The 13090-nt window shown below is 37.6% G+C and overlaps 1 protein-coding gene across 1 annotated transcript; it reads left to right on the top strand.

Moving 5' to 3' along the window:
• Positions 1 to 268: 268 nt before the first annotated feature.
• LOC150102279 (uncharacterized) lies at positions 269 to 12445 on the top strand. Its single transcript, XM_090399450.1, has 9 exons — positions 269 to 318; positions 922 to 1026; positions 1341 to 1535; positions 1643 to 1850; positions 5671 to 5899; positions 11003 to 11135; positions 11404 to 11583; positions 11673 to 11697; positions 11813 to 12445. Exons 2-9 carry the CDS (start codon positions 922 to 924, stop codon positions 12361 to 12363), a joined length of 1626 nt encoding a protein of 541 aa, XP_090255576.1. The 5' UTR covers positions 269 to 318; the 3' UTR covers positions 12364 to 12445.
• Positions 12446 to 13090: the final 645 nt, after the last annotated feature.

Here is a 13090-nt window from a genome sequence, read left to right on the forward strand (position 1 = left end):
ATACAGTAGATTAATATCTAATAATAATATTAATTATTATAAGATCGCGTCCTATATACAATTATATTTTTCAGAATATTTCTGCAAATAAAGAAATCTATATTTCACTTACTATGCCAATACTCCCCCCCCCCCCCCCCCAGCATCCATTGCGTATCTTATCTGAAGAAGTTAAAAAAAAAAAAAAAAACAGCTGTTCGTTTTCTCCTGCGCGAATAACTCTGTATATAAAAGCAAGTTGACACTGCAATTCTGTCTTCTGTATAACCTGGCACGTGCTCACATCTATTTTCTTAGTCATCATATCTCCATATTAAGGTGAGTAGAGAAGGGTATTTTTGTCTAAAATGTAATTTTATCACCCGATCGAGTTCTTATGAGAGCAGTTTGATAGATAACACTGCCCTATGAACTCCACTATTGTACTCAGTATTGGAGCATGACATTTCAGATGCACGGATATACAAATAGCCATGCATCATTACGACTAATCAGTCACCATGTTGGCCTCGTTGGCGGAGTGGTTAGCATATCCGCTCTGCGAGTAATAAGCTGCAGGTTCGACTCCCGACGTGGGCCTGAATAATTGTGACAGTCTCTAAGTGGAACGATGAAGTTCATTTGCCCCTGGTCTTCGGAGGGCTTAAAACGTTTCATGTTTGGTTTGTAGAACAAGGTCGTAATAGGTGATTTTTTATTTATTTTTTTTTAAATACAGAAAAGTATGTAAATTGAAAAAAACAGAAAAAATGTTTATTTCGCCCACATATGGTAACCTAGAGTACACAAAATATACTATAGGTCACCAAATAATCTCTCGTCATTGAGAGTAACACAAAAACAAATTATATACCAAAAGTAAGCGCATTTTGTTCATTTTGTTTAATTTTAAGTAACATTTACTTTTATTTCATCTTACAGATGGCCTTATTTTATTTTCTTCCTTTACTTTTGGGAAGGAGTGTGAATTTCTTAAACATGACGGCAGGAATCGATCTATTTCCAAAGGATTCAATACAAATACAAGTAAGTAAATTTATAAACACAAAAGTGTGTGTGTATTTATAATTATTAAACATATATCCCCTTTTAACTCAAGAAAATTACATTCGTTGTTTTACTAGGCTAATGACTTTCAATTTGTTGACACATATGCTTGTTATAGTAACTTAATGTGACGTCAGAATAATCAGAAGAAGCGAGGGTAAAATATTGAAATTAATAATGGTTTTTAACAATATAAACACAATAGGATTAAGCTATAAGTCACTTTTAGATAACAAACTTCACGGTTATAATTCCGATTTTATTAAAATAATTTATCACTCATGCATTTCCAGGAAACACCTGATGTTGCTACAAGTTCTCTTCATAGAATGATTACTAACGTAGATGTGGACGAATTGTTGAGTTTCGACAGCTACCAAAAGATGAGAATAAAAGCTGGTTTGCTGTCTGTGCCAGGATACGTACCTAGTCTTTATTCAAATATTGGGACTTTTAGTCAAATCATTTCGATTGCGACGACTACAATGGTAAGTATTCCACTTTCTAGTTGTAATAGTAGCTTAAAAACAACAAAAATTAAAACTAACCGTTTTTTGTAGAGCATTCAATCGAAATAATTTTCACGATATTTCAGCAATGGGAATCAATAATGGACGTACCACATGAGCCAGTAGACGGATGGCTTTCTCAGAGCGAAGACAGTTTAGGCTCTCATTTCGTGACGGGTCTATTATATGGCTTTACAAATATCTTTTCCATAAGGTTCACTCCGCTTCCTGGACAGGATGTTGCCGCTATTAAAAAAAGAGTTCAAATTGCAACCCATGCGAGGAATTATACAGGTAAATAATAATTTCGTTTTCCATGCTTTAGATATGTGTGTATGATGTTGAGTATCTAATTTATATTACGATTCATGATATTATATTCAGATTCAGATCGCTAATCAGAAGTACGTAATGGTAGATTAGTACCAAAAGAGAATTGTTACACGTATCTCAACTGCACTTGGATCCTGCTTTGGCCAAGATTATTCTTTACGACTTACCAATCATGGCATGCTCTTCATCCGTATGTGACTATGAATCAGATTTCGGGTAATTTCTCTTTAATTCTCTCACTCCTTCCTACACATCTCAGGAGGAACAGATCCAGACCATTAAATCTCTTCTACTAGAGTTCTAGTTGGCATGATGACGAAGTTAGCCAGAAGGTGTTTCCCCTAGACATCCATTCAAATACTCCATCCTATATTCGGAAAAGATTGGAGTATTTGTTTCTCCTCATAACGGACTTCCAGCGCCCTACAGATCATATTCTTTACTCCAGTGTGGTCTTTTACAGATTGGCATATTTTAAGCGCAACTTCCGTTACGAATCATCTTAGATTTTGCAGATCTTTTGGTTGTGTTCTACAGTGTGTGTGGGGGGGGGGCGGAAGGTACGTGATAGTAATATATTATGTTCCCCCCCACTCTGTAGATTCTTTGACTTCTGGTTGATGATGTTCACATTCGACTACCCATATTTTCACATTACCATTCGATGCACCCTTTAGTCTGTTGATGTTAGTTTCCGAACACTTCGAATTTTATTATTCGACTGATTACGTTACTTTCAAGTGATTTTGATTTACAATTCTTTCTTCTACCAAATATATTGATATTGACCAGCAGAACGATAAGTCTGCGAGAATTTCACTAAAAATAACTCGTTTCATTGACCATTGACCATTGACGTTACTGACAGGATGGGTGAAGCACAAGTGCTTTTCATATTCCCCTTTATCTGTAATGAGAGTTATTTGGGAATGGGAGATTTGTGAGCAATTAAGCTCGCCCTCTGAGGGCAGTAGTGTTAGCTATGATCGGTTGAGAGAAGAATAGCCTTCGGTCTTTTGTGTTTGTAGTAATCAGTCTCATTGTAATTGACAGCTTGTACGATTAGTGGGTTTGAATGTGAACTTGACTTCACGAAGAATTTTTCTGCAAGATCACGAAGAAGAGAGGAGATGTATGGAGTGCCGGTTTCTCGATGAATTTGCGAATTTCTGATGAACCACGGTGCATCCAGGATAATCCTAAGGCATTTGTTTTGGATTCTCTGTAATTTTGAAATGTTTGAACTTAAAGTGTGACTCCATGCTGGTGAGGCGTAGGTAATGACTGGACGTATTACCATCTGGTAAAGAAGCAATTTATTATGTAGGTTCAATTTGCTCTTGCGGTTGATCAATGGGTAGAGCTGAGCTATGACTTTGGAAGATTTGGAACAAACGAGATTGATGTGTTTGTTGAAAAGGAGTTTCTTATCCATCAATACCCCAAGATATTTGGTCTCTGAATGCCATGGGATCTTTTGACCAGAGAGCAGGATGTCTTCTTTGTTGCAGATCTTTCTTCTTGAAAACATCATGGCTGAGCTTTTGAGGGGGTTTACTTGAATTCTCCAGTTGGTGAACCAGTTTGCTAGCTCATTGATACTTCCTTGGAGTCTAGTGATTGCTAGGTGAGGGCTGAGCGATCTGGCTAGAATAGCGGTGTCGTCGGCTTAAAGAGCCGTAGTAGTTTTTGGGTTGAGAGGAACATCTGCCATGTAAGTTGTGAAAAGTATTGGGGCCAGAAGAGAACCTCGAGGTACTCCCGCCAGGATTTTGCGCCTTGAAGAAACAATTCCGTTGAGTTTTACTTGCATGTATCTTTCATTGATATATGAATATATGAATTTCACTAGTTTAATTGGGATATTGTTCTCAATTAGTTTGAAGATAAGGCCTTGATGCCAGACCTTATCAAAGGCCTTGACAACATCCAAAAATACAGCAGCAGTATGAAGGTGCCAGTTAAAGCCATGAGTGATATGTTCTGTTAGTCGGTGAATTTGTTGCACCGTGTTGTGAGCTTTGCGAAACCCAAATTGTTCATTTGGGATTATTTTCTGTTGGTCCACTGCTGATTGTAGTCTTGATAGGATGACCTTTTCTGTTACTTTGCCAAGACAGGAAAGAAGACTGATGGGCCTGTAGCTTTGGGGAAGTTGTGGGTTATTACCAGGTTTTTTCAGAGGTATAATGTCCGCGACTTTCCAATCAGAGGGAAAGTATTGGAATCTTAAGATGGAATTGGTAATATTAACTAGATGAATTATGGCTTTCCGTGGGAGTAGCTTTATTATTCTATTGGTAATGCCGTCAGGGCCGGGGGCCTTTTTATTCTTCAGATGAGAAATGATATTTATTATTTCTGTTGGAGATGTGGGGGTGATGGTTTCTGAATCATCCTTAAGCTGACTTAGTGCATTTCTAACTTTACGATGGACTTTGTAAATAAGATTGATATTTAAGTTTGCATGAGATGGGCTGCATTGATTTTCCAGATTGTCAATTAGGGCTTCTGCTTTTTCTTCATCTGTGTGTGCAACTCCAAGATTGGTCTTTAAAGGGGGAAGTGGTTGTCTTTTGGTACGAAGAGATTTTACAAACTTCCACATGGAGTTATCTTCTGGGTTGATTTCTTTCAGTTTGGTTTCCCATTTGGAGTTTCTGTGGACCTGGAGGGCTTCTCGAACCTGTCTGTTCAAAGTGTTTAAGGTTGCTTTGTCCTGCGGGGCTCTGGTGTTGTGATATCGCTTTCTGGCCTTGTTTTTGGTTCTAATCAGGTCCATTATCTCTTCTGGGATCTTAGAAGCGTGGAAGACAGTGGTTTGAGTGACTGATGCTATTGCTGTGTTGATTTGCCTAGTTAAGTTGTTTACAGCTTGATCTATTTCTCCTTTTTTACGAATGACAGGGGGAGGACTGATGTGGATTGGAAGAACCTCAGAGAGCTAACTCGTTTCATTTCAATTTTCAAAATTATAAATAATTTCAATAAAATAAATGGTTTTTCAATGCACTTTCAATATAGTTTGGTATTTTTACAATAATCTGAATTATTAATTATTTATTTCTTAATATATGTTTCTTTACAAAAATATTTTATATCTTATTTATATATTAATATAATAACATAATAATAGTTGAAGTTAATATTCGTTATAAATTTCCGATATTATAATGTATTATTTCACATACCAATTAACTTTGTAGCCTATATTACTGCGGTATAGTATCACGGTTGTTTAATGTTTTGCAAACATCCATGTCTTTTAGCCTAATTCAAATCATTCATATTCAGAGCCTTTTGCAGTATACAATCAATGGCTATTACAGTGAAAGCTACCGAGGCAGATGTCATAAAGGAAATTTGTTGCAAAGTTATTTAATTCAGTTAAAAGGACAGTGATAGGTTTACAAAACATTAAGTTGTGATTTATTACTGCTCGATCAGTATGTTGCTTATAGGTCCGACGAATTCCTACAACAGCGATACATGGAACGGATGATTGTAATGTAGAATTGCTCAAAATGCCTGACTCGTGTTATCATAAGCTGGTAGAAATAATGACAAACAGAGTGGAAAATGCGATCAGGAATCTATGGCCTCTCATAGCATTACGGGGTGTGCAATTTGTAAATAGAACTCACTTTAAATAGAACCTTTTTGACAGGTATTTGGAATAATTTCTCGTGAAAGTCAACAGAAGTGTTTTACTAATTAGACGTTAGTACCTGTTATATTTTGCTAGCACTAACTGTATCATTTTAATTATTCTAATTTTTAGAGGAATTGAAGAGTCTTCAAAAAGATTTAAATGGGAAAGCTAGGATCGAGGCATGGGCCTATTCAACTCCTTCGGCGGAGGAAATTCCTAACTCAGTCGAAGGATTTCAGAAATTGTTTAATGGAATTGGTGACAGAGTGAAAAAATTCAACTCCAAGGGTTTTCCTTTGTTCATTGAAACCGGTGAATTAACAAGGTTCAATATGAGTCTACCAGAAATGGGACGGAAGTAAGTATTCAATCATTGAGATAAACAGTTAATTATTTTCTACATAGCTATGTCATAATTCTTCGAATGACAGCATATTCCTTTCACCATAACCCCTCAGTATCACTACAGACAACTTCACATCAGATTGTTATAGTATCCCATAATTCTCACCAACCGCCTTTTGATTTTCTTTAATTTTTATGATTGATTAAAGAGGAAAATGAAAAGTGACTCCTTTCTGGTCTGATTTTAACAGAAATAAAATTTGGTAGAATAAAATAAAATATTTTATTTTAAGCACAATTCCTACCAAAAAACCTGTTTTACTTCAATTAATGTAACCAGTAATAACATAACATAACATCATTGGCCAGAAGGGTGAAGCAAGATGCTTTTATTCCCCGTTGTCTGATAAGGAGGATGAATTGAAGGAAAGATTTATGAGCTGAGAGCTCGCCCTGGGGGGCACGGAGATCAGTCATTGTTGCAAGTATTTAGGATGGCTTTTGGCCTCTTGTATTTGAAGAGGTCAGTCTCTTCATAGTCTGCTGCTTGTTTAACTAGATCGTTGGGGTGAGTAGAGATCTTTGAGAAAAATTTTTCTGCTGTAGTTAATAGGAAGGAGTAGATGTAAGGGATGTTCGTATCTCTATGCAGTTGCACGTTCCTTACGAACCACGGTGCGTCCAATATCATGCGTAAACACTTATTTTGCACTCTCTGCAGTCTGAGGATGTTGGAGTTGGATGTGTGGCTCCAGGCTGGAGAGGCATATGTCAACATTGGGCGGATCGTCAACAGGTAGAGGAGCACTTTGATTCTGGTATTCAGTCTACTTTTTCTATTTATTAGAGGGTAAAGTTGTGCAATAGTTTTAGATGCTTTCGTACATAAGGCTTTGGTGTGTGGGTTGAACGTTAATCTTTTGTCCAGAATTACTCCAAGATATTTTGTTTCTGTTTGCCAGGGGATTTTGGTGTTGAAAAGATAAAGGTCCCCCATGGGAGTTGCCATTCTTCTGGTGAAAAGTATTGCTACACTCTTCTGGGGATTCACTTGTAATCTCCATTTGGAGAACCAATGTTCTAGTTGTAGTAGGTTTTCTTGCAACTTTTTAGTGACAAGATGAGGTCGTAGAGATCTGGCAAGAACTGCTGTGTCGTCCGCATAAAGTGCTAAGATGGATGACATTGGGTTGTGCGGGATGTCTGCCATATATATTGAGAATAAGATCGGAGCCAATAGGGAACCTTGAGGAACTCCCGCAGAGATCCGTCGCTGACTTGAAACTGTACCATTTATTTTGACTTGTATGTGTCTGTCCTGGAGGTAAGATTTCATTAGGTGGACGATACTTGATGGTATACCTGCTGAAATGAGTTTGCGTAGCAGTCCCAAGTGCCATATCTTGTCAAAAGCTTTCGCTATGTCAAGGAAGACTGCTCCGGTGTGCTGGTGCCAATTGTATCCGGTGGTGATATACTCAATTATCCTATAAATTTGTTGAGTAGTACTGTGATGTTGTCTGAATCCAAATTGTTCCTTAGGAATGATATTTAACTCATTTACTGAGGCGTGGAGTTTAGAGAGAATGATTTTTTCAGCAATTTTGCCTAAGTTTGAGATTAGGCTGATGGGTCGATAGCTTTCAGGCAGGTGTGGATCTTTACCTGGTTTATGCACTGGGACTACATCTGCGACTTTCCAATAGCTGGGGAAATAGTTAAATCGGAACATGGCGTTGATTATGGTGGTGAGATGTACAACAGCTCTTCGGGGCAGCAGTTTTATTACTCTATTTGTTATGCCATCTGGGCCAGGGGCTTTTTTATTCTTTAGCTTCTTTAGAATTTCATAGATTTCCGCTGGTGAGGTGTTTGGAGGTATGTTGTTGCTGGTATCGGTGACTTTCAGTGCATGTCTGACATGGAGGTGGATTTTATAGGCATGTTTGAAATCCAAGTTGTCATATGTAGGGCTACATTGTTTTTCTAGGTTCTTTGCTATCTCTTCAGCTTTTTCTGCGTCCGTGTGTACTAGTCCCGTGTCTGACTTGAGTGGGGGAAGAGATTTGCTTTTGTTTCTGAGACTTCTTAATATGTTCCAGATGGAGTGATCGCCAGGTGATACAGAGGCTAGTTTGGCTTCCCAAGTTTTGTTCCTATAAGCTTTAAGTGCTTCTCTAACTTCATTGTTCAGTTTGTTGAGAATCCCCTTATCCTGAGGTGCACAGGTGTTGTGGTACCTTTTCCTTGCTTTGTTTTTGTTCCTAATTAGATCCATGATGTCTTCTGGGAGTCTGTTTGGCTTAAAAGTGGTTTTGGTAGAGGTGACAACCTTTATGGCTGAGGTGATTTGCTGAGTCAGACGTTTGACAGCATTTTCAATTTCTTTTATGGAGCTGATGTGAGGGACAGGTCCAATATGTTCTGATAGTACTTCTGGAAGTTTTTTCCATAAGATAAAGGAGTGGGGAGGAGGCAGCAGTTGTTCTTGCTTACCCAGCTGGAGCAGGATTGGGTTATGATCAGATGTCAGCTCGTTTAAAGAGACTAGGCTATACTGTAGTTTAATATTTTGTAATATAGCAATATCAAGTATGTCAGCTGTACCATACGTACTGTGATGGGTTGGTTCTGCAGGGCCTGCCACCACTGCATAATTTGAACTGGAGTAGCTAAAGAGTGTGTAGCCATTTCTGTTTGTAGTTTTACTGTTCCATGATGGGTGTTTTGCGTTTAGATCACCGGCAATGATGATTTGATCATTATTGCCTAGGACGGCATCTAGATCTGAATATAATAGATTCTTTGATGGAGGATTGTAAGCTGCATAAAGTGTTAGTTTCCCAGTTGAAGTAGTGGGTACTACTATTCCTGTGAGCTCTAGATTTTTAGTTGAGGGGCTAGTTACAGAGTGGTGATCGATGTGGTTTTTTATGAAAATGGCGGTGCCTCCTCCTCTGTAGTTTATTCTATCATTTCTGTGGAGAAGGTATCCTCTAACTTTGGGGTTGTCTGCTGGTCTTAAGTGGGATTCGTTTATTAAGATGATGTCTGGGTTATATCTTTGTGCAAACTCTTGGAGTTCCAGAATCTTGTTTTTAAGTCCATTAGCATTCCAAGCAATGATCTGTAGGGAAACTGGAGTGCTTTTATTTTTATACATTTATGAGAGCTACTAGGATGGATTGGGTTTCTTGCAGAAATCTTTTTCTGGAGTCCGATGTGGGGTTAGATTTGCTGAAATCTTGCAGCATATTTGCAAGGGAGTTTGTGATGACTGCTGCTAAATTTGGGTTGTATTGCTCCTGAGTGGTTTTTGTTGAGCGGACTACTTCTGCATAGGACTTTGTCTGCCGATTGAGGTTTGCTTCGATCCGGGCTTCTGGTTGCGGCATTTGGTTTTGTATCGTGTTTTGTCGACCTCTGGAGGGTTGAGGAGTTGGAGCTACTGCTGCTGGTTTTTGTAGATAAGTAGAGGAAGCAGATCGTCTGTTTTTTGGGTGTTGTATACATCCTTTGTAGTTGGCTGGATGCGGGCCCCCACAGTTTGCACATTTAGCCGGGGTGGATTTTGGCTTAGTGCAGGTATATGTGGGGTGGCTCTCTCCGCATTTTAAACATTTGTATTCCGCTTTACACAATCTCTGAGCATGACCATATTTTTGGCACCTGTGGCACTGTCCTGATGAGGTTCTTTTCCTTAGCGGTTCTGGGCTGATTTTTAGCCCACAAATTGAAGTTAGGTCATATATGTTTTTATATGCCTGGTGAATCTCTACTAAGACGAGTGGCATCGGACTTTTGTCTGCTCTGGTCATTCTACTGACCTTGATGGGGGGTAGGTCTTGGTAGCGAAGATCAGCGGCTATGTCTTCTGTTTGTATGTGCTCTGATACTCCACGGAGAACCACCTTCAGGTTCCTCTCGGAGTCAAGGGTGAAGGTATGATATTGTACACCTTTATTATCTAACTCTTTTGTGAGTCTACGGAAGTCAATTATAGTGGCGGGTTGGATTTTAATACCATCGTCTAAATTCTTTGCAGTAGAGTATGCTATCTGTTGACTAGTCATAGTGGCCCGTAGTTCTGTCCACCTATTCTTTTCTCTTAAGATAATTGGAGGCAATTTCTCTTTAGTGGAGGTAGGAGGGTCAGAGTTGTGTCCATCTTCCTCCATACCTTCATCTGTATGTGGTTCTGTTGACTGAGTTTTGCGTTTTTTCCGCCGGTGGGACTCTCCTTGATCCAGGGGGGGGGGGATTGGAGACCACCAAATTCAATTTTTCCTCTGCATTAGCAGAATCCTCACTTTCCTCATCATCTCTCGTTGTGGAGTACAGGTTCAAATAACCTGGCCATTCCACTTCAAATTTTTTTAGTAATTTTTTGAGTAGGCTTAGAGCCAGACCTTTGTCTAGTGTTTCTATCAGGGCGTCGGTATCTATGTCAGTCATAGTTACGACTAGTAGGTTTTGATTTGGGGTTGGTCAATTACTAAAACTGAAAATTTAGTAGCAAAACCTCACTTATCGCTGCGTGAATCTCAATCAAAATGCACTCCTTTGTACCGATTGCAGCTGGAAAAGTTTTCCACAAGTTAGCTTTTCTGCGATAGCTACCGTTAAAGTTCAATAACGTATTTTCTTTCAAGAAATCAGGACAATTTCTAAATTGCAACTAAATCAAAGTCTTACCTCTATATATCAATCAAATCACATCATCGAATTCACTCACATTCCTAAAAATCCGACTACCTCCATTCTCCAAACTAAACTCCCACAGAGCTTTCGACTAATCGACTACCTAACCAGTAATAATAGTATGGGATATAATTTATAATTAAAGTTTACAAATAATAAAATGGTGTTTAGAATCACTTTTAATGAATAAATTCTAAATTCTGAATTCAGGTATTTATTTTGAAAGATTTTGAATGAAAATATTATATGATTATATTTTCTATGTTTTGCATAATTTTTACGGGAAGAGTGCGTGAATATGTGACAATTTCCAATTTGTCAGTTTTGTTTTGCTTACTTATGAGTAAATGTTCATATATCAATTTCTGTGATCGTTTATGATTTTATTTTATTTGTTTTTGTATTTATCCTTCAGAAAATTGAACCTTTTGAACAATGTCGTAGATGACCTTCAGGACAAATTCGATGACATCCGTAGTGCTAAGTCAAAGTTATTGTCGTGGATCGATGCTTTACAAACTTCGCTTACATCCGATCAAGAGGAAAAAGTAAGTTGGTGTCTCGTTAAAAAAAATGAAGCGACTAACAAAGGGAATTGAATAATAATCATAAACATAATTTATGATTATTATTAGAAAAATCTTATTAAGCGTAATATTAAGTAACTGCCTACTTTTATATTATAATTCTGGTACTTTAAAAATAAACAGATTTTATCAATACAAAAATAAAAATTAATTTTTCTAAATATATTTTATTATATGACCTATAATTTTTAATATTATTGTCATTTTATTTCCTATGCCACTGCTATAGATCGAAGACGTTCAGAAGACACTGGACGACAACTTGAACGTAATCTATTCCACCCTTGCTGAAATGGATCCCATAAATGCTCAATCACAAATCCAAAATGCGATCGATCTTATTGAGAAGAATGGGTCGAGTCGATATTTTCATTTTAACAGAATGGTTTTAAAGCTCATACTAAATATAGTAAGTATACTTTATAAATCTCCTGAAACAATTTATTCACCATGAGATTTAGATAATATGTTAATAAGTTCTCGTTGCTTTATTTGCAGGTGGTGTTACCGGATCTTTCTATACGTAAGTATATTGGCTTAATTGCAATCTACATCTAATGCAAAATATTACGCACTTTTAGTTTTGATTAGGAATAAAACTGACGACAAAATAACATCTTTTTATTTTTATTTTTCAGATAACACCTCCAGAAATACAGAAGTATACATCCGGTGGGGTAAGGAACAATGTGATGGACCAAGAGTAACCACTTTATATTCTGGACTCGCTAGTTCCTCCCTAAATCTTGTGTATGGAGGTGGTGAAAATGTCTTGTGTCTACCTTCTTCGCCAACGAATGATAACATAATTTACGCTTCTAATGGAGAGGGAAGTTTCATCGGGGGACTGACGTTTAGGCGTTCTCAAAACGATTCGTTTATATCCCAGGAGATGGACGGAAAGGCAGTTCCCTGTGCTGTTTGTAGCATCCATGAGCCTGTTGACATCGTCATGCTTACCAATACCACCTCCTGTGATAAAGATTGGGAGAAGGAATATTCCGGTTACCTGATGAAGAAGTCCATACGAGAATCACGTGACGTTCGTGTATGTGTTGACAGTAACTCTGATACCTTGGAACACGGAAAGAGTGCAAGCCAAGAAGTGAATTTGGTTGTCGAGAATTTTCAAGAACACCTAGTTACATGTGTTGTATGCTCTAGATTGTACAATGGTTTTCTGTACTGATGATTTGCATTTTGGGTTACAAAATAACCGAAATCACTCCTGTAAATGAAGTGCGTACAAATTAATAAATCCTTAAACATGTTGTACTTTGTTTGATTTTTCTGCATTTCTTTTCTGTTACTATATTCTTTTGAATAACAATTTCCCTCATATTCAATACGATACAACTCTAATAAACAACTGGTATCTTTTCTATTACCGGATTAAATAATGAAGTTTTCTGTAGTTCACGTGATTTGAAATTTACACCAAAGTGCTCAGTCAATAAAACTAATTGAATCAAAAACCAAAAAGGAAAAAAAAAGACTAATTCTTTTCTTGTAGCCCAAGAAAACATCATTTAATATTTTGATATACCTCGAAGGATAATTCAAATTTTTTGTATACTGTGTATGCTGTTAGTTTCTTTCCACGGACCTAATAGTTTAACAGTCCTGTTGAACCTTATAGGAAATCCACTCTTGAACAGCGTAACACTCTGCGAATGACATAATACTTGCTGCTTTCTGGATACTGCCACCTTTTAAAGTACCCTACAATAATACCTTTATCGAAGTCCGTCAGATCAAGTCTCTGTGCCCATGTCAATATCTTCAAATGAACAGTACGCCCAGTATCACTTATACTGGCTTTAACAGTGATTTCAGTGCCACCTGGGGGGCGGAATGGCCGATTATAAAAATTATAAAAAACTTACCTGCTCATAAACATTTCCGGTCTGCTACAA

This window comes from Typopeltis vanoorti, chromosome 10, assembly GCF_054136105.1.
Source record: "Typopeltis vanoorti isolate ZY-2024b chromosome 10, IOZ_Tvanoo_1.0, whole genome shotgun sequence".
Classification (NCBI taxonomy): Eukaryota; Metazoa; Arthropoda; class Arachnida; order Uropygi; family Thelyphonidae; genus Typopeltis; species Typopeltis vanoorti.